Source organism: Choloepus didactylus, chromosome 6 (assembly GCF_015220235.1).
Source record: "Choloepus didactylus isolate mChoDid1 chromosome 6, mChoDid1.pri, whole genome shotgun sequence".
NCBI lineage: Eukaryota > Metazoa > Chordata > Mammalia > Pilosa > Megalonychidae > Choloepus > Choloepus didactylus.
Window position 1 is genome coordinate 152,612,624 of NC_051312.1, and position 24,003 is coordinate 152,636,626.

The 24,003-nt window shown below is 42.4% G+C and overlaps 1 protein-coding gene across 4 annotated transcripts in view; it reads right to left on the reverse strand.

Annotated features, from left to right (window-relative positions):
* Positions 1-11,279: 11,279 nt before the first annotated feature.
* Positions 11,280-24,003, reverse strand: part of OPCML (opioid binding protein/cell adhesion molecule like) — a 1,144,289-nt gene continuing 1,131,565 nt past the window's right edge. For all 4 annotated transcript variants that reach the window (XM_037841988.1, XM_037841987.1, XM_037841986.1 and 1 more), the window contains one exon: positions 11,280-16,626. In XM_037841988.1, coding sequence (XP_037697916.1) covers positions 16,526-16,626 — 101 coding nt within the window. In that variant the 3' untranslated portion in view covers positions 11,280-16,525. The remainder of the gene's footprint in view (positions 16,627-24,003) is intronic.

The following is a 24,003-nucleotide window of genomic DNA, read 5'->3' on the forward strand; positions in this document are numbered from 1 at the left end:
GTGGGTCCCTTCACCCGGAGTTCGCATTTCAAGAACCTCTAAAGCTGAAAGCGTGCGAAAGCCCCCTGAGTCTGAGTAATGGGTAATAAGCAGGTCTCCCCGCCTTTCCTCGCAAGCCCTGCTGCCGAGAATGAGCCCTGGCCCTGGGCATGCTGCACAGGGTCCTGAGTGCCCCTTCCATAGGTGTGCTGTGGAAGACGGTGACTGGCAGGGTTTGGACTCCTGACCGGGGCGCTGTGTAAAGGGACAGCTCGGTTTAGCGGAAAGAACCGGCAGCGGGGGCGGGGAGTGGCGGGGGCTTGTGGAGACCGGCCTAGCTTGGTTTCATTCAGTTTGCTCTTTGGATTTCAGTTTCTCCACCTGTGAAATAAGTGTGGGGCCAGGTTGAAGTGGACCGGGGAGGCAAGTCTGCATTGCTTCATTTCCAAGACCTTCCTCAAGTCTCAGATCAGCGGTATTTGATTTGCTCCCCTCCCCTCCTTCCCTTTCCTCCCCATTCCTTGGACTCTGTCACGAAGAATGGAGATAGTTTATGGACCAGGTAACTTATTTTGATTAGAAAATGAAGGACATGTCTACAGAAGCTCCTCTAGCTTCAGCTTTACAGTCCACATAAGAACGTTCTGTGCCATCCAGAAGGCAAGCAGTACTCTTGGTCCCTTAGTTCAATTTCATCCAATTCGACAGATTTTTATTTCATGACTGGTAAACGCCAGGTGCTGTAGGATGTACTGCACTCCCTGTTAACTGGTAATTGGCAGATACCCACTTGCATCTGAGAATTAGATCTTCGCTCTGTTTGTATCTCTTTAAAAATGTGTATGCATGTGGACAAGGAGTGGAGAGAAATGTGGAAAACAAAAAACATAAGATGAGAGTTGATTTAATAGGGCATGCTGCAGCTTTTATTGTTTTGCTGTTGCCTAGGTACCTAGGTGTGATACTACACAATGAGAGGCAGACACCATAAGACTGGGGCAGCAGAGTCCCTTTCAAAAGACAGTCTAGAAAGCTTTGGTATAGACACGATTTGAATGTCAGCATTAAAGGAGGAAGTCCACACATCTTGAGGAACAGGCTGTGGAACAAAGCAACTAATAAATACAGTTGTTCATTCCTGCATTCATTCATGGCTGGAGATACAAAGATAATTAATACACACTACACCAGGGAGGAAAACTCCAGAGGAACAAACAGGAAAGAAGCAAGATGTTCTTTGTTAGATGAGCACAAACCCAGAGTGTGTTCTTAATTAGCAATTAATGATACCTTCCTATCTTGGAAGCTCACTATTTATAAACAATCTGTCAGTTATAAGTATTATTATTATTATTTATTCTTCCTCCTATAGGGTTTCCTGGGAAAAGTAAGATAGAGAAAAGAAAGTAAGGATCACAGCAGGGAGTGCATTTTAAATGGAAATCTGGATTGGGATGATATTAATTGGAAAACAAAACATTAAAATAGAGTTTGTGAAAACTTGAAAAAGCCTTTAACATGCAAATGAATCCTAAACTCACCTACTGATGCCAAGCATCATCGTCTCCCTCCTTCCTGTCCCTCCTTTCTCACAGTTGCTTAGACTTTGTTTGCACTCCTCTGTGCCGCCCCTGCCCAGCCCTCACAATCTCCCTATTGGCTGGGCTGCAGAAGCAGGATCAGCACCATGCAGAAGGACTGAGGTGGGGAAGTTGGGTACAGGGGAAGCTAGCAATCCAGCAGGGCCCTCTCCCTGCTGTCTCCCCACATTCCAACCTGACAGTCAAGAAAGAGAAAGATGTCTTGGACACACTGGATCCAGGAATGCTCTGCCTTTCCAGTTTTTGGCTTCCTATTGGCTGTCAAATGATTGGGACCATCAAACAAACAAAACCCCCAAACTTAACCCTATTAAGTTACCATCATTACCACCACCATCTTCACTCTCCAAGGGATTCTAGGATTAAATTCATATGAATAAAATAATTCCCTCCCCCCTCAAACATAGACACTTCATATAATGTTAAGCTCTCCCATGAAAAGGTATGTCTTGTAAGAAATGCTGCAGAGAGCCCACAGTTTTATCTGGATTTTTAATGTGGGTATTCCAAAATAAGCTGACATTTTAAACACCCATTTCTCACACTCATTCCCAAAGCACAGTTTCTGCAAGTAAAATGAATGAGGGAATTCACTGCAGAAGAGTTTGCTAAAATTCAGATCACTTTTTCTTTTAAGGAATGTTTTGAGACTAAAATAACACAGAAGAAACAACAAAAAAAGTGCATCACAGAAGGCCCTCCATAGTTCTATTCATTTAAATTTTTAGATAATTATATCTCCCATTGAAATGAGCAGGGAGAAATGGAGGTGGGATAGAGATTGGGATAATAAGGGGTTAATACCTTTTTCTTCCTCAATAGTGTGCTCTGGGGATGTGAGAGGATCCCTGGTCAATAGACAGATATATTGACTTGTTATTATTTAAAGTTGTTTAACCAGGTAGATATAAACGAAAGCTTTCAGCAACTGAACTATCACACAAATCACAATTAAGGTGGCATATGTGTTTGGAAGACGTAAAATCAATTCCCGCGAAGATAATGTTTTAGTCTCTATTTGAACTTGAAAACAGAAGTAAATTTTCAGCAGCAACAGCTGGGCTTGTTCCATCCAGGAGGCTCTCTATTAACTGTACAAGAAGGGCCTTTATTACCTCTTCTAATGGTTTTCTGCTATGGCTTTGTCTTCATCAAAAAAAGCCAAATTGATTGCCATGGTGCTGTTTACTGATGTGGCATTGAGGACAGCCAGCAGGGAGCTCGCCCACCCTGTATTTGTACCCACTCTTCTGCGAGTGCTGTTTATTGTTGATGGAGACAGAACAAGGGACCCCCGTGGGCCACTGGCTTGACTTTCCCAGCTTCTCTCCCTAAGGAAGATTTCCCTGAGCTTGGCTGGGTGGGAACATATGCGTACAGGAAAGGAAGGGCATTTGTGCATCTAAATTCATCTCTGTGATTTAATCACATTCCACCCAGTGGGATGTGACCTCTAAATGCTACTCCTCACCATTTTCCATTAAATCATATGTTTGACAGATGTGTGTGTGCATGGGAGTGTTTTTTTTTTTGCTATTTCTGTCCTATATTTCTGGGAGTCACGGGTCCAGCTTAGTTTGATACCAGTAGATCCTTCACTGGACTTAGTACAGTGCTGGTGCACAGGAGATGCTTTTGCAAAGTGGTCTGTGAACACTGGGAATTCACTGCTCCAAAGGCTTGGATTTAATGTCCTCCTGGCTGCATTTCCCCCTTCAGTGTTAGTTCATGCTAGTCCATGGGAAGGGAGGCCAGTTCCAAGCTTTGCTCACATTGCATTCTTCCTTTTCCTGAGCTGGAATACAAGGGGACATGGTATAGTCTGGAGAGAAGTGGGCATGGGGCAGGCAGTGCTCTTTAGAGGTCATGGGCTTGCTTGTGAGTAAGAAGAAAAGATGTGGAGGGAATGGAAGGTTGACTTCAGCAGAGTGGGAGGAGAGAGAGCATAGGGATACCCTGGTGCTGATATGACCTGATGTTCCTCACTGGGGGAAGGTGGCATGTCGTGGAGTAGGAGCCAGGGGGCCTGGACAGCAGCTCTCACCCGGACACTACCAGGAAGTGTGGGATCTTGGGCAAGTCACTGGCCTCTGTGCTATAGATACTTTGAAAAATGTGAACAGTGAAACTGAGCTCCTTAAAATAGGAACATTTATAAAAATATACAATTAAGATTCTTCTGCCATATTAAGAACAAAGGAGCAAAACAAACAAACAAAAAAACACGAACTGACTGCCTGATCTACTCTGGCACATTTTCCTTTCACACAAAGCAGGAGGCAAAGCCCAATGATTTTCTCCTTTTGGTATCTTTGACATCTGTGAGTCTTTCCAACCCCATGGCCACCTCCTACATCAGATGCTCATGATCACAAACACGGGCCACACTGAGCTCCCACCCTCCACCCCACCCCAGTGCTATGGCTGACTTTTTCCCTTTCACTCTATCAAGTCTTTCTCTACCTCTGCTTAAAGGATGGCTTTGATCATGTTACTCCCCAGCTCAAAGGCCATTGATTAATTCATTCAATAAGCACCAAGGTCTATCCTGTGCCATGTACTAATGGAGGTGCTAGGAAAATAGAAACCACAAAGTACCTGCTGTCACTGAGCTAAATTGACTTGGAGGGTGACAGAGAATAGATGATGATAGATGATAGATTATTAGATAGATAGTTGGTGGATGGGTGTATAGGTAGGTAAACAGACAGGTGACAGATGGATACATAGATAGGTTGGTCAGGAGATAGATAAACATTTTATACAGATACATATTTATATTTATTTAAAATTTGTATTTCCCATTTGCCTACTGCTGAATAGTCCATATTTCATTGTCCATAATCTAACTTCCTAAGCTATGATTTTCATTAATCTCTCTTGTTTTGTCCAAACTAGAAAAAAAAAAAAAAAAAAGAAAGAAAGAAAGAAAAGCAGTTTCCTCTAATTCACAGAATACCTGTTGGACTTAGAGCCCTGGAATTAAATTTGTTCCTTGGTTCTTTATAGCATTGCGAGGTTCTCTCCTATCTGTCGCTTCCCTGAGGCTCTTAGACTCTTGCTTGGTGAAGGTTAGAATGGCATAAGCCAACGTTACCAGAGCTTGTTCCTCCAGGGGAAGGCTGAACTGAGCAGAGCAGAGAGGTACAAAAGCTTTTTTGGACATAAATCTTGAAGCCAGGAGATTGTCTAGGGGTTCACAAGGAAGCATCTTGAAGCTCACAAAGAAGGCATACTTACAAGAGACTTTTAAGCGACCTGCCCTTGTGTTCAATAAATACAGCCCCAAGTATTCTGGAACATGGGTCAGCCTTTGAGGCCAGGGGGCAATTTGGATTGAACTGGAAAGAGCATGTGCTTTAGAGCCAGATGGATTGCATTTGGCATTTGATCCCCAGCCCTGTTGACCTCTAGCAATGTGACTTGGAGCTTCAATGAGGAAATACATTGCTCACAGTTTGCTTTGAATATTGTATGAGTTAACACACATGAAAGCCCCTAGCTCCACGTGTGCTTTCAATAAATATATGCGTCAGCAGCTTTCTCTGTCCTTGCTCGACTCTCCCCCAGCCTGCCTTCTCCCTTGTCCTCACATCATCATTGGCATAATCCTACTGTGCAATAAATGGGCCTGCTAAAATACAAGATTCATCTGTGGACTCATTCACAAGACAGTATTCTTCACCCCTGTGACACCTTCCATTTCCTACTCCCTTCCTCAGGAGCATCAAATTTCTTAAGGGAAGAATTGAGAGGAGAAAGAGGAACTGATGGAAACAGCTGGAACTGCCCTGGAATGGAGATCAATACTGGAGAGAGTGAGGCAGTGACAATGGGGAATTCTGAGAGTAATTCGACAAGAATTTAATCAAAGGGGAGGCATTCAAACGAGCAGACTGATTCAGGTCCTGGAGCCACCATTGCACAAGGTGGAGAATATGAAACAGAAGGAAGTCACCGATGGATTGTCCGTGCTGCTGCACAGCTGAAATTGGGACTCCGGCTGCATCAAGGAGAGTGATGGAGACTTTGTATCTGAGGACCTCTGGTGAGTTCCTTCACTGCCCTAGCTATTTCTCCAATAAACTGATTCCCCTGAGACTTTTAGTGACAAAGAGACAGAAACCGAAGTGATTTGTCTTGTAACCAGAGCAACCAGCCTTGAAAATCCATTGTACAGGGAACCAGAGGGAAGGTAAAGGAGGAAGACTCTGTGGGCAGAGCCAAGCTGGCCTTCCTCCTCTGAGACAGCAGACCTGGAAACCAGAAAGCCTCCCACACACTTCTCAAGTCCTAGGCACTGGGGCTTTTACAGATACACTCCAATGCCTACACTGAAGTGTAGGGAAAGGGGGAAGGGAATAGATATTAGCAGGCGCTTAGGAGCTGGGCACTTTGCTAGACTCGCTGCATGTTATCTTTTTGTGATCCCATTAACAAATCTGAGAAAATTCCATTTAAGCAGAGCTATTCCTCATACTACATCTTCTAGACCATCATGTATGGGGAGGGCGGGGGCGGGGGTTGGAAGAGAGAGAAGACAGAATGTAGAGTGAGGGAAAAACACGAACTCATGAGCTACCTCTCTGTGGCAAGCAACTATACGTCGGGAGCTGTGCTGAGTACTTCCATCTCATCTTCTCTTTCATTCCCCACAGTGATGTCACAGGATGGTTACTGATTCCACTTTGCAAAGGAATAAACAGAAGCTATAAGCAGTTATGCAATAAGCTTGCAGGTGCACGATTAGTAGACATCCAAATCAGGATTCAAACTCACTTCTCCCTGATTTGCCTCCTAAGTAGCATACAGGGGCCTGAACATGCTGGGCATATCCTGATAGGGCCACCTGGAAACTCATACCATGGGTTCCTGCTGACATTCAGCCTTACCTAGATTTTGGAGGGCCTCTCTGGTATCATTGGGAAAAACTGAACAGAGATAGAAGTATAGTTCTACTCTTAAGTCATTCAAATGGGATGTATCTCTCTTAGTTAGAGGTAGTAGGCTTTGGATGGGGTTTGGAAGCTTAAGAACATTTCTGGAATTCTTTCAAAAGCAGATTCACATCAAACTACATGCTAAAATCACAGAAGAGGAGAATTGTAAGGAAACATTCAAAGAATCTGCATCCTGCTATTCTCACAGTGCCGAGGGAATAATGGTTTGGCCCGTTGTGTTAGACATGGCAAGGGTCAAACTCCATCTGGGTGGTGGGACAGCTGTGCTAGTTATCCCCTTCCCCTGCTTGGATCATCCAATACTTCCTGACTGTCTAATCAGAGATTGGCTCTCTACCTTTCCACCACCACAAGAAATACAAACAGTATCTGTTTAAGACGAAATCAAAATACAGAGGAACTGGAGGATGAGAAATGAATTACAGATGGGTGATCCCAGGAGCTAGAGTTCCCATGGAATTAAAGTGGGAGGCAGAGGAAGGAAATCACACATCCCTTGTGGATGACACTGCATATAATTAGACGACTTGGAAAACGCTGATGGCGCTTAAACATCTCCACCTGGAGGTTCTACAGACACTTAAAACTGGATATGTCTTAACCTCATCCTCCTAAGTTTGCCGTATCATGGAATGGCACCATCTTCCATCCAGTTGGCTAAATTGGAAATACAGAATATTCCCCATAGTCCTTATTTTCTTTCACCCTCCACATCTCTAATCCTTCCATCAAATCTACCCCCTAAAATTCATTTCAACTTGTCTGCTTCTCCCTGCTCATCGTTTCACCTGAATTACTTCAAGTTTGACCAAGGCCGGAGATCATTGGCAATCTTTCTAAATACTCACTTGCTCCCCTGGAGGCATCTCATCTTCTGGAAGTGTGCCCTGGACTCTCCTTCTGTGCTGTGTACCTTCTACTGTCTCCTCCAAGCCTCATTCAACACCTCCCATGTTACGCTGTCATTGAAAATCCTCCCCTGGGCTAGGAATTTCTTGAAGATAGATACTCTATCTCTCACCTGGGTATCCTCAGGGCCTGCCCTATATTTTAATATCCAATACATGTTTCTTAGGTTGAAAATTAAGTTCTCTCTATTTTTCCAACACTCCTGTGGAATTCAACCAAAAACCTCACTGATACCACCTTTCAAAATTGTGACCTGGTTTAATCCGGCACTCAGAAATGTGTTTCTCCTTTTCCACTCCCAATAAAGAAATAACATATAAAATGTGATTCTCATTTTTGGAGGGGAAGCAAACACAGTTGAGATTATAACAGTAGAAGCTCAAGAAAATAAGGACCTTGAGAGAAGGCAAAGTGAAAAAAATAGGAGTAAAAGCTAATATTTATTTTGCAACTAAGGATTATGTTCCAAGTACTGTGCTAAAAATCCGTACCTATTTGCATCTAATAATTCCCTCAGCCCGGCTTCTGTGGTGAGTGCTATTTCCATAATTTACCAAAGACAAAACTGGAGTTTAGAGAGGGTAAGAAATCATCCCAAGGCAACAGAACCAGAATATGTCAGGCTGGAATTTATAACCAAGTGTCCTCAATCTACATCACACTATGTCTCCAAAGAAAACATACCTGATTGAAGAGTGGAAACTAAATAAGAGGGAATATATTGCAGAAGATGGGAGACAGCAACCAATGGAGAGGTGAATGACTGTAAATATTCTTGTTGGGGAGATGAGATACTGTTAAACATTTAAATGCAAATAAGCCAGGTAACCTGGCCTGAATTCTTGAGTTTTAAGCAAATGTTATCTGGAGAAACTCAGTACAGAGAAAACTTTTCAACATCATCTTTCCTTTTAACCTCTGTCCATCACCTTTCAAGTCCCTTCTACTGTACATGGTACAAATCATAGTTTTTTTTTTTCTTTCTCTCATCAGCAAGGCTCATGGAGCTTTGAGATCCAATGGAAGATAATATGCTCAGTAATCCTGTAATCCTGTGTGGGAATGAATTCTGATATTCTGAACACATTTGACATTCTAAATGTTACCACTTCCTCTCCAGTGGTCTTATGTAAGCTTACCACCAATTGCACAGTGTGGACCTTTAGTTAAGTATTATTTTAATTCCTTTGATAGTACTCAATCATTCCTCAAATTTTAATTCCTTTAATAAATAGTGTCACACTGAATGCACTGTGGCCCTGGTGGCCCCTTTATTTTTATAGTAATATGTCTGAGCCCCATTTCTACCCCCTGGATTAGCTGCCTCCATCCCTGCTTCTCATCCTTGGGAAAGAAAAAATGAAGGAAAAAAAGGAAACCTCCTAATCATCTGCCAATAGTTGCTCCCACTGTAGTCATTTTCTCATATTGCTATCAAAACACTTGTGATATTATACTGTAATTTTTCCTATTATATAGCTGTTTTCATATCTTAGATGTGAGTCCCTTAAGGGGAACTTCCTGGCTAAATGTGAAATGCATTAATGAATGCATAAATGGGGAAAAGACAAGAAAAATAAATATATTCTAATGACCAGATGACCATGTTAATGGAAGGTAGCATCATTTGTTGCTTGAAGGTTTTGGCTTTCAAGAATTTGAAAGCCAAATCATAGAATTTGGTACCAATCAGTGCCCTCTCCCCAATTTCCATTAAAGTAAGTGATTTATTCAACAGGAAAAGCAAACCATAGGAGTAGAAGGGCAGTTTTCAGTTAACATTTCTCCTGTCAGTTTCTCCAGTCATGTGTTATGTTCATTGCTTGACTGCATTCCTACTTTTCAAAAGTTAAATAGTCGTATCTGTTCATCTGGGTGTTTCAACTCCACTCCTAATTCTCCATCTTCTTTCTACTTTAATACATCTTGATAGGAACAGGTGGGCCCTTACTGTATCTCTGAAAGCATTTTTCTATGTATATGTTTTAGTAGGGTGTGTTCTGAAGGAAGATAAAGAAAATGCATCCAATCGTTTAACTGCTGTGCTTAAGAATAACTAGATAACGCCTCCCTGGCTGAATGGAGAGATAACAACAAAGATTTTCATTACCTTGAAGTGGGTCCGTAAATAGGCATATCTGCCAAAGGCTAGCTGGAGGATGCTTGGTGGGTGGATTGGCAGGTGAGGAATGGATAGATGGTTTAAATAAATAGATGGGGAACAGTCCCATTAGGGAGGTGGATGACTCTGTAGATGGAATCAGGGTTAGATAAATGGGGAAATAATATGTGAATGGGTAGGTGAGTGGTTAGCTGATGCAGGAATAAATGGGTACATTGATGATTGATGGAGCTGAGTGGCCAGATGGAGTGAAAGAAGGATAAATGCCTGTGCCAGCCAGAGAGCAGATGGATGGGTAAATGTTGCGGCATGAACAGGAGCAGGGGAGGGTCCAGTGTAGATGGGAAGAGGAGGATGAAAAGGAAGAGGAAAATGAAGAGGAAACAAGGGGGCAATCAAGGTATTAGATGGTGATGGGAACTGGAAATCTGTTTGCTGGACAAGTCATGACTACTATGAGGCTAGGGAAATTGGAAACTCTCTATCATCAGTACCTAGCATTGCCTGGGCATTTTAATTTCCAAAGAACATGCGTCTAGTCTATCATATTATCCATATTCTGTTCTGTCCCCTACGGGGGAGGCTCAGTCAGGGGATATCTGGATCATAGATACTGTGTCTACATAGGAAGCCAACAAGAACACAAGACCCATGTCTTTGGGTCAGGGGCTTTGTCAGAGAAATCTGGTGTTGCTGGAAAATTAGTTGAAGAATCTTAACCCCTTATCTACCAAGTTTGCAAAGTTAATCTGTGTCTAGCCCCAAGATTTATTGGAGGCAAACTTGAGAAATCCAATGGCTGAAAAAGACACTCAAATCAGTCAATGAATTTTAGAATTAGAACAAACCAAGAGGTCTGTTTAATTCACAAATAGTACAGATGAAGAAACAGAACCAAGGATGGTCAAGTGCTCAGTCCAAGGTCATATAACTAGTTAATGGAAGACTAGGAAGACTTGATTGATACATAAATGATTGATGAGTAGCTCAGTTGTAAGAAAGAGATTAATGTCCATTGCTTCAGAAAAGCAGATGAATGTGTAAAAGAGGAGTTGGAGTTTTACTGGAAGAAAAAGATTTTTCAAAAGGCATTCAGAGGACAGGGGCTCCTTCCCCAGGTTTCTTTACAGGAAAGAAAACTGAAAATAGAGAAAAATTAATCCAATGGCTATATTTAAAAAAATAATAAATGTATGACAGAGACCACATATCTTTTCATACTTACCTTATCAAAGTGATGTCTAATTAAGTGGGATTGAGCAGCAGTAGCTATTAAGGAGCGGAATGGACTTTATCTGGTCATTATTTTCTGCAACTTTTTATTTCCTTTTAGCTTAGATCAATAAATACTTTAGACATTGAGGCTGCAGCTGTAAGCTGGATAGATATTTGATACACAGGTGTAATATGAAAAGTGCTTGAATAGTCTTCCTTCTACCCTCTGTGTGTGTGTGTGTGTGTGTGTGTGTGTGTGTGTGTATGGGAGAGAGGGAGGGAGATAGACAGATAGATAGATAGATAGATAGATAGATAGATAGATAGATAGATAGATGGATGAGATAGATAGTTAGTTATTTCTGGGCTAATTAGTTTTCTGACTGCATCTCTTCCCCATTTCCTAAACCAGATGTCTGTGAGTTTTACCCACTTCACTTTTCTCCATTCCTGGACACTCAAGGAGGTGTCCTAATAAACAGCCCCCCAAAGTTACAAATTTCTTCAAACTTTATTGATACACTGCACAATCACAACCATCTCGTATTCATCCTGAATTAGAAAAGGTTACAACTACAATGTAACATGCACAAAATCCAGGTAGTATATTCACCCTTAATACAATTATTGACAGAATCAAGTCTTCATTGATTTTTGTAGGAAAAAAAAAAAAACAAGAAAAAAATAAAAGAGAAAAAACTCTAGAAGTCTGACCAAGTTATACTCTTGCATCATGTGATAAATTTTTAAAGCATTTGAACACAGATTGGTTTTAAGGATAATCGTGAGCAATGGACACACCCGTCATCTGACAGCTATAACGGCACCATTGATAAGTCATAGATATATTTTTTAATCTAGAGAACTCTGAACTTAACAGATACATTTTTGTACACCCACACATTCCTCACAACTGCACTTTACAGGCCACAAAAATTCTTGAATGATTAAAAATGCTCCCTTACACTAACACAAGGGCAGCTATTATTACTTATCATTGTTATTAATAATATCCTTATAAATCTGCCAGGTAATGTAAAATGTGGCTCCAAAAGGATGAGAGAGGGTTCGCAATGTTTCTTTCTCCACCCAGGGCTATGGAACAACTGTGCGCCTTTGAAAGGGCACCATTGAAAGAAATATAAAAGAATCCCCTTTAAAATGCTGGAAATGAAGCTTCACTGATGACTTTAGGGATGAAGACAATTGTATCTAATGAACGTCCACGCCACATTCCTTTGGACTCTGAATATTCTGCACCTGAAGGCTAAATTGCACTGGTTCAACCATATCTTTGCACCACATCTTTTAATTGCAAATCTATTTCTTCCTCCTTTCATTTACTTCTCTTTAAGCAGCAATGAGGGAAATGAGACTGGCAATTTTTATTTGTTTGCTTTTAGTGATCATTAGGCGTTCTCATCCTACGGTCTCTTTTTTAAAACATTGCCAGCCTAGCTATCCACCTGTGAAGTGTTACTGCAACTGCTCAAACTTACTTGTCTTAGAAGATAAAGACAGGGAAGCTCTGGGTAGCAGGAGGGGAGGCAATTTGGTATCAGATTTTCCAGGAATAGAGGTTGTGCAAAACTAAAACACGTAAGAGACTCACTGTTACAGAAAATAATTGCTTTTTGCCCAAAATTACAATTTTATGTCACATCCCCTGATTGAAAAGGGACTAGAATTTCCCTTTGCTTGACTGGTTCCAGCAATTGCAAAGCCAGTGTTCTCCTGGTGGGTTCTCAGGGTCCAATTGGGAAACATGGCCCCGCTACCACATCTCACCTCATCTTGAGCCATTACCCACCCCTTCACCCCTTCTGATGTGGCTGAGAGAGCTGTACGCAGCCACCAAGGAGAGGACATTTCTACTGGTACTGGAGGCATCAACCTAAGCTTGAGGACTTTGTTTACTGTCCCTCCTGATGCACTGACAGCAACAACCCTCTTTGCGATGGACTGCCCATGTTGGAGTTCTCTGCTCTTTTTCTGTCCTGGTTCTTCTGACCTTACATAGAACTTGCTAACTCCTCTGCATTGAGAACGAGTTGCTGCATGGACACAGGTGAGCCTCAGTTGAGGAGCCCCTACAGTGCCAGAGTTCACTTCTCCCCCAGGTTTTGACAACAAATTACCCAGCCTGTGAATCAAGTCCTCTAATGTGAGGCCTAGGCCAGAGGAAAGAGGTGACAAAAAGTTGCCACTTCCCTTCAGTTGTGCACAATCTCAGCAGAACTATGCACAATGCTCTCTGCATAAAATGTGTGCAAGTTTTGAAAACCACTCCCCTATGTGTTCCCCCACTCCCCAATTCAAACAATAAAGAGAAAAACCAAACACACTTGTTTAGACTTGCAGGAGACTGTATCAGGCACTTGACATTGAACTTCAGCTGAACAACAAGTTTGGCCGTAGCCTTGAGACGCGCTCTTGACTTAGCATCCCTTTGGTGGTTGTACATATTAACTTCTTTGGGGGAAGGGAAGACAAGCTTCAGATTAACTACATTGCTAGATTCTGCTTGCCTAATCTCCTAAAAAGCCTTATTTGGTTTCCTCCTTGCATGGGAAACCTGGAAAGAGCTATAGGTTGCTCAGATATTTGTTTATTTTTGTTCTCTGATATGTACCCCCTCTCACCCCCACCATTGGCACTCCAACAGGCCATATGCAAAGGCAAAAAGGCATAAGTAAGTGTGGATATTGTCTTCAGTAAGCATTCAATGTTCTCCATGCATCAAAATGTTTGGTAAGAGCTACTGTTCTATGGAGCCAACTCTACCAAAGCGACGCAAAGAAAACAAGTGGGAGAAGATCTTCTGTGGAGAAAAGTCGTTTTCATTTCTAGTGCCCCAGCTGCCTTAGGTCTTATTTACTTAGTTTTCTTGATCCTGGAAAAAGGAGAATTGACTGTAGGATTTGCTTTCCCTCTGAAACGTGTGTGGAACAGGTACTGCCAAAGGTGCTTCCTGGCACCATGTGGAAGAGGGCAGAACAGAGCTCCACGGCCACTGAGAGCAGGCCCTGCTGTGTTTGAAGGTGGATGGAGGAGGATGGGCTTCTCCTTTGGACAAAGTCTCGGAGTGAAGAACACAGCTTGTGCATGGCTAGCAGCGTGTTTTCAAAGACCATCCGCTTCCCACAAACTTCACATTTATTGTACTCCGAAGTAACGCATTTATGTTCAGCAGAACACTCAAATGACAACGTTTAATTCCCTTCTAGCATCTGACCTCAACCCAACTTAGGTGCTGAACGTGGTGACAGATTGGAGACGTTTCCGTCTGACCTATCATTCTTTCTGTGCACCTCCTCACAATTGTCCCTGGGACTTGAAACAGACAGGCTGCATTTGGCACATCTTTTATACTCCCAGAATTTGGCCCCTGGCAGCTCCCTGGGAAATGCAGATGTCTGTTGACTGCTGGCAAATGCAATATTAATTTCACTCATACCAGCTCTAACTCTTATGACTGTGCCTAGCTTTTTGTATGCCAAGAAAGCCTGCATTTATCTGTGTCTTTTTTTCCCACTGTGTATGTCATTCATGTGCCATCATGGACAAAAACAAAGAGGCTGCTTATATGAGAAGAAGTCTGCTAAGCATGAAGGGAATGGAACTCTACGGAGCTCTAATTTTTTTTTTTTTTTTTTTTAAATCGATTCTTTTAGACTGTGGACCTGAAAGTGTTTTCCAGTTGAAGGCAGGGCAGGTCTGTGAAAATATCATTGCTGAAACTTCCTTCTCATTCTCTTCCATAGGTCAATCCTTGAAGCACAGGAAAAGAGGAGAACAACCCCATATGACCTTCATTTCAATTCATATGGAAACTATTCTTGTTGGTAGGGTTCCCTCTTGTCCCAGGAGAAAATGCAGAAACTCCAAGCCAGCTCTTCTTTGTAAGGCGGATCTGCTCTGTTCACGGGGTCTTGTGGCATGGTCCCCCAGAGCCTCTGGGGTTTGCAGCCCGCCTCTGAGAGAATTGTGCATCACTTATACTTCCCCCTCTGTTTGCAGTGTTGTATTAATCAAGTGCTTGGAAATTAAGTCAGTTGCTCAAGTGCCCTCAGCTCAGAAGAGCTTCCGGAAACAAATACCAGGGTTGTCAACACGCCTGTCATGTAATTGGCCTCTACCAGCTTTTTACTGGATAATTTGCAAACAGATTAAACAACAACTGGAGTAGAGAGGAGGTAACAGCCGAAGTTATCACCCTCGGACAGGTGGACTGCTATCTTCCACTGCAGAGGCAGATATGTGTGCTTTCTCTTGCAATCATGCTATTAAGGAATGCCAGCCATGAGTAAGTTCCATAGATTCCTGACACGTACTTTCTCAAAAAGTCAAGAGAGGCATGAAGTTTAGTGCCTTGGTCCTTCAAGGATGAAAGAGAAAACACAGTACTAATCAAGGCTTTTCCAGGGCCAATCTGCTTCCCAAGAAGATGTTTTAGGACACACAGTCTCTTCTGGGAGTAGAAAGATCCTTATATTGCAACTTTGGTCCATCTGTGAACAGAGCCTACTCTGGGTGGATGGGATACCACCTTCCAAAGAATCCAGGGCATGGCACAGGGCATTGCTTCTCTATGTCATTAGCCTGTGGATTACTGGCTTTCACATGAGAAGCCGATAGGTAATTTGGAAGGTGCCGAGGTCTGCTGATGGTGGAACAGAAATGAATAGAGTGGGACAGATACAATGTGATTAGAGACTAATATGGTGATGAATAGAGAGTGAGTAGTGGGGAGAGAAATTGAAAGATGAATTAGATAATTACATTGATAGATTGATAAATAGAGTAAATAGATTGCTAGAGAGGAGGATAGGTGGGTAGATAATTGGATGGATAGATAAATCAGACAGCTGAGTAGATGGATAACCATAAGATTACTTTGATAGATAGCCTCGATAAGACCTAAAGCATCAGCCATCTATCCATCATTCTTTATGAGCTGGCCAGCATTTCTTAAAGAAGGGGAAGTACTATCTTCAAAACGCCATCCCTTTTTTTCATCACTTGTAAATTTTTTGTATCGGGTTGCATCCTTAGCCCCCCACCTCTAATCCTTGTGACTGGTGAAAAAAGCCAGAGTGGCTAGAGAACACGGCAAGGAAATATGCATATTCATGTGCATCTAGATAGATTGAGATAACTTCCCAGAAAGAAAAAGTGTGAACCCTGGTGTAATTAGATAATAATAAACATGGACAGGGGCAGGGTGGAGTATGTACATTATAATCAGGAAAATGGTCCAAAGCTGAAAAGACAGAAGTAATAGGATACTTGGAGGAACCTCTGCCTGTGCACTGTGTTATGAGTCAAGTTGTGTCTTTAGGGTGCTCTTCACTAGGGATGGTTTTGCCCAAATGGAACTTAACATTTGGAGTGTTTGGGGGGTTATTGGTGGTGGTGATGATGATGGGAGAAAAGCAGAGAAGAGGGAAGGGCCAAGGTAGCAGGAACAGACCGTGTTTAGGAACACACCAGTGAATGGTTATCCTACACATGGTGGAACCCTGCCCGCCCCTCCCCCAACCCCACTCATCCAAGCTGGAAACAAACAAACAAAAAAATAAACAAATAAACTAACAAACAGAAGCAAATCAAAAAACAAGAACAAGAACCAAAACAAACAAACGAAAAAAGCCCAAACTGGTTTGCCCTCCGCAGTGTAGATTAAAGTCTGTGATATGGAGAAGCAAGCGTTGCTCAGAGGAACCTATGGTTTCTCATCAAAACTTGATGAAGAAGTGGGCAAAGAGGGTCCCTGATAGCCAGAGACAAGCCAATGCTCTAGAGGCAGAGTTTACACCATCGATGACGGCTCCTGGCCCTGTGCGGGGAGAGAGAGACAAACGGTTAGCATCCACCCCAAGTGGGTGCACCTCTTCCCTGACCAGCAGAAACCCAGCCATGCTTCACTGTGAGCCACCCTCACCTGCACCCCATGTACCCTTCACCCCTCCAGGGCTGGACAAAAGGAAAGTGCCTGATGGAACAGATGTCAAAACTCAAAGGGGAAAATCAAGGTGCTCCTTGAGCACCACACTGATGTTGCAAGACTAGGGGTTAAAAAATAAATTGTTGAGTTGACTTGGGTCATGTTGGCTTGTGGGCTAAAATGTTAGGCAGCAGACAGGGCCAAATAGCATGGCAGGACCTGGTGACCCCCTCATGCTGTATTCCTGGAGAGACATCCAGAGTAGACGGAGAACAGAGGGTAAAGGGTGGGCATGGAGGAAAGACAGGGACCAAAGTGGCCAGAAGCAGGTGGGGGTTGGGGGGAGAAGGGGAGAAGGATGGAAGCATTTGGGATTCACAGAAGTCTAAGTGCTCATGAAACACTTTTTCATGTTCAGCATGGGTGTCATGGGTACTGGAGAGATGCCCCCTGAAACAGCTCTGGAGCAATCAATACTTGCACTCAGGAGTTTTAAAGACTGTGATGGGGTTTATTGCAATGGCCAGTGGTACCTCTCCAAATGCATCAAAAAAGTTGTAGCATGCCCAGTCCAATCTGGCACAATGATTCTCCTGATGTAGTTCTCCCTTGACTTCTGTTTTTCTTCTTTCCTCTCTCTGCTCCTTTTGCACATTCCTAATGAATCACTCACATTGCAGTGTGAAATCAGACCATGGAACCACATATACTATCCCTACTGCCTCACATACTAAGCCTCATGAAGACAAACCACGTGAATTGCAGTTGTCCATGCCTATTGCAAAAGCACAGAGCTGTGGCTAACTCTGCCTCTGGTTCCACCATCACATTTATTTGTGAGCCATAAGTTTGTAGGATGGTAATCAAGGCCAGTAGATAGCCAGCAGGTGCATCACAGGGAATGTCCAGTTGTGTATAACCAAGGGATTAAAAGTCATCACGAGACATTCTTGTGAGACCAATAACAAAGGGGAAGAGTTGCAGACAGAAGTCAGCATGCTTCTTCTACCACCTCAAGTCAGGATTCTCGTGCCTATCTTAGAAGCAAAGTGTGCTGCTGGAAACAAGCTCGGGGCCTTCAAAAGCTTAGGGGATGCAGGGTCTCATCAGACAAGACCCACATCAGTTAGTCTTCCTGTCAACCCAATGACAGGGGTCCCTGCTTGCCTTGTCAGGGTGCTGGAACTACCCTGCCACTTGGGGAAATTCAGATCTTTCCCTCCAGCAAGGAACGCCCAGACTGTCCCTACTCCAGGAATTTAAACATGGACACCATTTCTTCCTCTGATTCACTGTATCCATGATGCTCCTAAGAGCTCGTATTTACTTGATAGTTTGAGGGCCTGGCTTATTGTGCTGTGCATCTGGTTATATAGTATTCACAGACAAGGGCAGGCTCCTGGGCCAAATACAGTGCTATGATCTCCAATGGACTCTCCATAAATATTTCTGGAAAGTGGAGCCTGATTCTGGGGCCTCCAGCAGTCCAGAAACATGTCCTAAGGAAACACACTGGCCTACAGAAGGTACTGAATAGGAAAATGCCCGAAGTTAAAACTCAACACCATTCTCTACAATGAGTAATTGTCTTCTGCAAAAGATACATTGATTATATTTTTAAATAAGTGTGTAAGGAAATGAACAATGCAGATTTGTAAGGCCCATATGCTTCTTTAAAAAGTATTTTTCACTGGTGTTCATATATGCATGTAATATATATTAGACTATACATACATGTATATGTATATGCATATACATGTGTGTATACATGTGTCTCTGTGCATATACATGTACCTAGTCTGATTTATTATGTTGATATTGACTTAAGAAAGAATTGAAGCTCTAGTCTACTCCATTCTAGAGAGATGTGTCTTTAGTGTAGGAATCACATTATTCCAAGTTTTACCATGGAGGTTAGTATATCTGTAGACATCATGCTATCACCCAAGGTTGGGATATAGCTAAAGCAAAGAGGGTAAGATAAATACATAAGGAAAGCAAAGCATAAGAGAGTGAGATATGGTGAGATAAGGAAACAGAGTCATAAAGAGAAATGGGTGCTTCTGGTGGTGTGTTGCTGAGTGCAAACATCAGCTGTCCTAAGATGTTCTGTGCTGTTTAGCTGGAAGGTTTCCAATCACAGCTCAGCTTCTGCTAAGTATTGCAGAAAGTGTAAACCATGAGGGTGACTTAGCAGATACCCAGGCTGCTCGGCTTGCTTTAGGACGACGGTGGTAATATACATTAATATTGTGCTTTGTACTCATTCTAAATACTAAACTTATAGTAACAAATTTAATCCTTGTAACAACCCTATGAGCAAGGTATTATTATCATTCCCACTTTATAAATGGAGAAGTTGAGGGACAGAGGCATTAATTACCCTGCCTGTGGCCACACAACATATATAACTGGAGCTGGATTAGAACTGAGGCACAGAGCCTGTGCTCGTGATTATTTTACTCTACTTTTCTCTCTATGGATAGTAATCATGTGAACACATTGTGCAGGGACAACAGCAGCGTGTGGTGAGAGAAATAGCAGCTTGGGAGTCTCAAGGTCTGATTTCCATATGTGACTCTGCTGCAACCACCTGCAGGATGTCCCCTCTCTGGGTCTTGGTTCTGCCTGGGTTGGGATGATCTCTAAGGCCCCTGTTCCATTAGCACTCAGGAGGCTTGTATGCATGAAAACACCCTCTGGTCCTGGACGGGACAGACTGCCTCATCCAGATGACGCACAGCCATCACCATTCTGTCTTTTGTAGTCCTGAATGTCATCTCCTCCTGAGATAGCAAAAAGTCACCAAATGTTCCTAGACCCTCAAGTTTCCCCCTTTGATCCCATTTCCTATGCAGTTTCAGGGAGTTTTTCCCATTAGCAGGTGTGGTAAGCACCTGCTCTATTGTATCGGATGATACGACAATTTACTGCCTGTGTCTTTGCTCAGTCAGTCTATGAGAAACAGCTGGCCCATTCCAGCCAGGGAGTTAATCTAATCCACTGCGATACAGATTAAAACTAGCATTACTTTCTTCGTACAGATCCTGGACAGATTGGAGATTCGGCAGCTGGACCAAATGTCAGTACAGTTAGATCCCTCCAGGTGGGCTCTTGGGCTTTGCTCTGTGCAGGAAGAGAGTGGCTCAAATCTATGCACCACTCTCTAGGTTGGAGGAGTGGAAAGACACAAGCAAACAGCTACGAACTGCTTCTGTAATTGCATCTTTACAATAAGCCTGATTTGTCTGTAAATGAGCAAAATAAATGTCTGGCTTGGGTCTCCCCCATCTCGGTTTCTGTATGCTCAGGCTGCATAACTAATTTAGGCCAATGCTTCTTTGTGCTGTGATGCAGAAGGAGGGATGGATTGCTGCTGCTTAGCCAATGGGTGCAACCCCCAATCCACTCGGGGCTAAAGTTTGGTCCTTAAGCTGGCTCGAGGCTGTTGTAAATGGCAGCTCAATGAACCTGCAGAGGCAGCCTGTGCTTTAGACCATCTTTTCTTTTGCAGGGGAGGTCATGGTATTAAACGAACTCTTCACCCTAAGTTGAGATGTGCAGCAATAAAAGCTTAAACACAGTTTCTGGACATTAGATTGAGTAGGGATTTCCTATATCATGGTTTCTCCAGATAAGAGCTGTACGGACTTCTTCAGGTACTTGATACCAGAGGCGATACCAGTTTTAATATCAATAAACAGGGTCAATAACTCAAATGGTGTTTTTACTCTTATTTTGGTGGGAATAGGGAGAAAGGTAGTTTATTTTCACACGTAGAATTCAGGATTTAGAAGAGTGAGGCAACTTCTCAAGTACATCTTCAACTACAGAAAACCAAACGTCCTTCAAACAAGGGTTTGAAGAAAAGATCGGACTGTAGCAAGAGGATCTGTGGAAGCAGAGGAAGAAGGCAGCTACTAGAGACCCTAAGAGACACTTCCTATACATCTCGCTCACCCTGACAACACCCCCCCCCCCCCCAATGCTCTATCTTTGATGTCCTAAAGCCCTTCTGACTAAGGTCACAGTTAAAATGCAATGAATCCAGGCAACTTTGGAGTCAGTGCAATTTGGGTTTAAATACTGGTTCTGCAGCTCACCAGCTACATGATCCTAGACAAGTTACTTTCAGTTTCTTCCTTGCAAATAGGGGACCTAACCCTGACTTTGCAGGATTCTGTAAAGGTGCAAAGAAGATGAGATATACATAGTGGCCAGCACATTGGCTGGCACAAAGTAGGCATCTTTCCTTGGTAACTGCTGCTTGGAATGTGGCCACACCCCATTTTCCACTTCTTCGTTGAGGCTAAATATTGCCCAAGTTAGATTTTTTTCCAAACACTTTGAAACCAGGTGCAGATTTTGATAAGGGAGAGAGGGAAAAGGTGAGACAGTTTAGGGGTCAGGTTGTTTGCTGCTAGAGACTTAGTTTGCCACCAAGGCCCTGGGTGCATAGGGCAATGAGCAGGGTGCTGAGAGAGAACCAAAGCCAAGCTCCAGGGTGAGGTTCAAGGGCAACAGAGGCTTTCCTTGCAAAGCCAGCCCAGAGAAGTCAGACTCTGTTTTCAGAGAGAGAGATAGACTCATTCTTTGCCTTCAAAGTGTCTGTCCTAGTCTAAATGAATGAATGGATAGATGAACAAATTGATGGATGAAAAGAGAGATGGATAGATAGATGGATGGATAGATAGATAGATAGACAGATAGATAGATAGACAGGGATTTTAGAATCCCTCACATATTCTGGGAAAAAGCCATGTGGAATAACCCATCTCAAGAGCTTCCTGCCCATTAGATCACATCAATAACATTGAACCCAAGAGCCAGAAGGAACTGAATTTGAATTCTACAAACAACGTGACTTTGTATTTTCAGCCTTCTCTGAAGCAGATCCTTTATGTATAAAGTTAGTGGAGGGAGGCATTAGTTTTACCTCCTATTGCAGGGTCCCCTAAGTAGTCACCAAGATGATACATAAAATTACTGAGTACATAGGAAGTGTTGAATAAATACTAACTGAATTAGAATCAGGGCAATAATTGTTGATCTCTAAAGTAGCTTCTTTTGGGAGAATCTTGCTCTAAATAAAGTGACCCTTTGGAGTACCGGATTCTTGGAGACAACTGTCAAACAACAGTTGAAAGTAAACTGGCCCCATGGAGAAATCCAAGGTGACTGCCAACCATGGATGAAAGCTTCCCAAGAAAGGAAACATACTCACAAGACTGACTCTTTCTCTGGGCAAATGGCACATTTAAGGAATCTTTTTCTATTTGTGTTCACCAATGATTCAAATCAATTAGAATGGCTGTTACAAATATCAGGCTTAATTAAATATTCTTTCCAGGGAAAAACTGAAAGTGATAACACATATTTATACCCTTTCACCTTATTCCAGACCCTCCTCTTTCACCCTTTGCAATATTAAAAATTAATTGCTTCCTTCATGCCTGAAGTTGAACATCTTTGAAAGTAAAAGTTTAAATGATAATGCAACGTGACAAAACGAACTGTGAATGACAGAAGCAACAACATCAACAAAATACCTTGGGGACAGATGTGCAGAGAAAAACAAGTTAGTCTTCAGCATATAGAAAGAAGAGCTAGGGAGACAGAAATGATCAAGAGGTAAATATCAGAAATGGCAAAATAGCATAAAGGTGAATTGGTGCATGCACCACAGGCATGAAAGAGGAACGTATGACCATACACAAAGCTAAGCAGTGATACAAAAATAATAACAATAAACAAATGTATAAGTAAACAAAAATGAAGTTCACTTTTGAGAAGCTATTTAGTTTTATAAATGATATATAGTAAGCACTAGATTTTTAAAAGCCAAATTTGATTGAGGGCCTAAAATATAATTAAGCCACAACTAGCTTCCTTGGACCTACAAGTTTGCTTCTGCATACAGGGGATGGCTGATCACTGTTAACTAGGAGGTGTAGGAAATCGAAGTACTGAAACTCAGTACAGAGCTCCCAGAAAAATATATAAGCTAACTGATGAGATACTGCCTGGTAGCAGGATCTTAAAAAGCTTAAAAATGGGAGTGTACAATAGAGGTAATAATAGTATTGGAATGTACAACTGTTTTTCCTTTTCACAACTGTACTGAAAATCCAGCACAGTTCTCCAGCAACAGTAGACTGTGTAACTGTAATTCTACTAAAATGGCAGGTGGTAGGATGATCACATTAAACACAAAATCCCACGGGCAAGTTGAATTTGGTGACAGCACAGTGAGATCAATGAAACATCTAAAGTCTAAGAAGATGCAATTCTGTTCTGAAATTTGGACAGGTTTTATAAGTATGATTATGAACTGTATGACCTTCCTAATGAGGAGCCAAAAGGATAATGATGTTCTTGGTGATTAAAAGAGGAGCAAGAAAATCTAATTAGAGGATGGATGTGTTACCCTTGTTGGTGAAATATAAACCTATTTTCAGCAGTGTCGGCTGATGAAGCACATCATTCCCCTTCAAAGGGATCTTTTCCTCCATTGTCTTTAATTACAGCAGCAAACAAGGCAGTGTGTTGTTTTACAAGTACGATTAGCAGGGCTTTGCAGCACGAGAGGGACGTGCGGTTAAAGAGGCACAATGGCAGCCATCTTTGTTTTGTTCTCTTTAACACCCCATAGTTCAGGTTTGCCACGAAGACCAAAACTTAAGAAGTTAAAATCAGAAGCTAATTCAGATCCATCAGTTCATCACAGATCTGAAAGAGACAAGACTTTAGTCTTTGATGAACCATGAGCTCTGGCGTCTGTGCTGACATCAGCATGGGCTGACTGCTCCTGTTAAACTCCGCTTAGGCTAATAGCCAGATGTCAGTGATTCAGATAAAGAAGGGGAAATAACAAGGAACCTCATCAGGAATGAAATGTGAAATGTCTGCATATTTTTTTTTTCTAATATGTTGACATTTTGCAGGTTGGGGAAAATATAAATTATTACGCTGCTGTCATCAGCCAAAAGCAGTGGTATTTCTCTCTGACTCATTCCCTCCCACCTGGATTTAAATTGTGGATTTGAAAAATAAAAATGATATACATTATCAGCAGGAAATAGACAAATGTGTACCGCTTTTGATGTCTCTGCAGGAAGAGATCTTGTGATGAACTTCTTCCTAAAGAGTGAATTGGAAGGCTTGATAGAGTGTTTTTCACCCAGAGAGTGTGGGGGTGGCAGAGTGGGGGGACTAAACTTGAAAGCAGAATCAGGACATATGTGAAGGCTGGAATACAAGGAGAGAGAT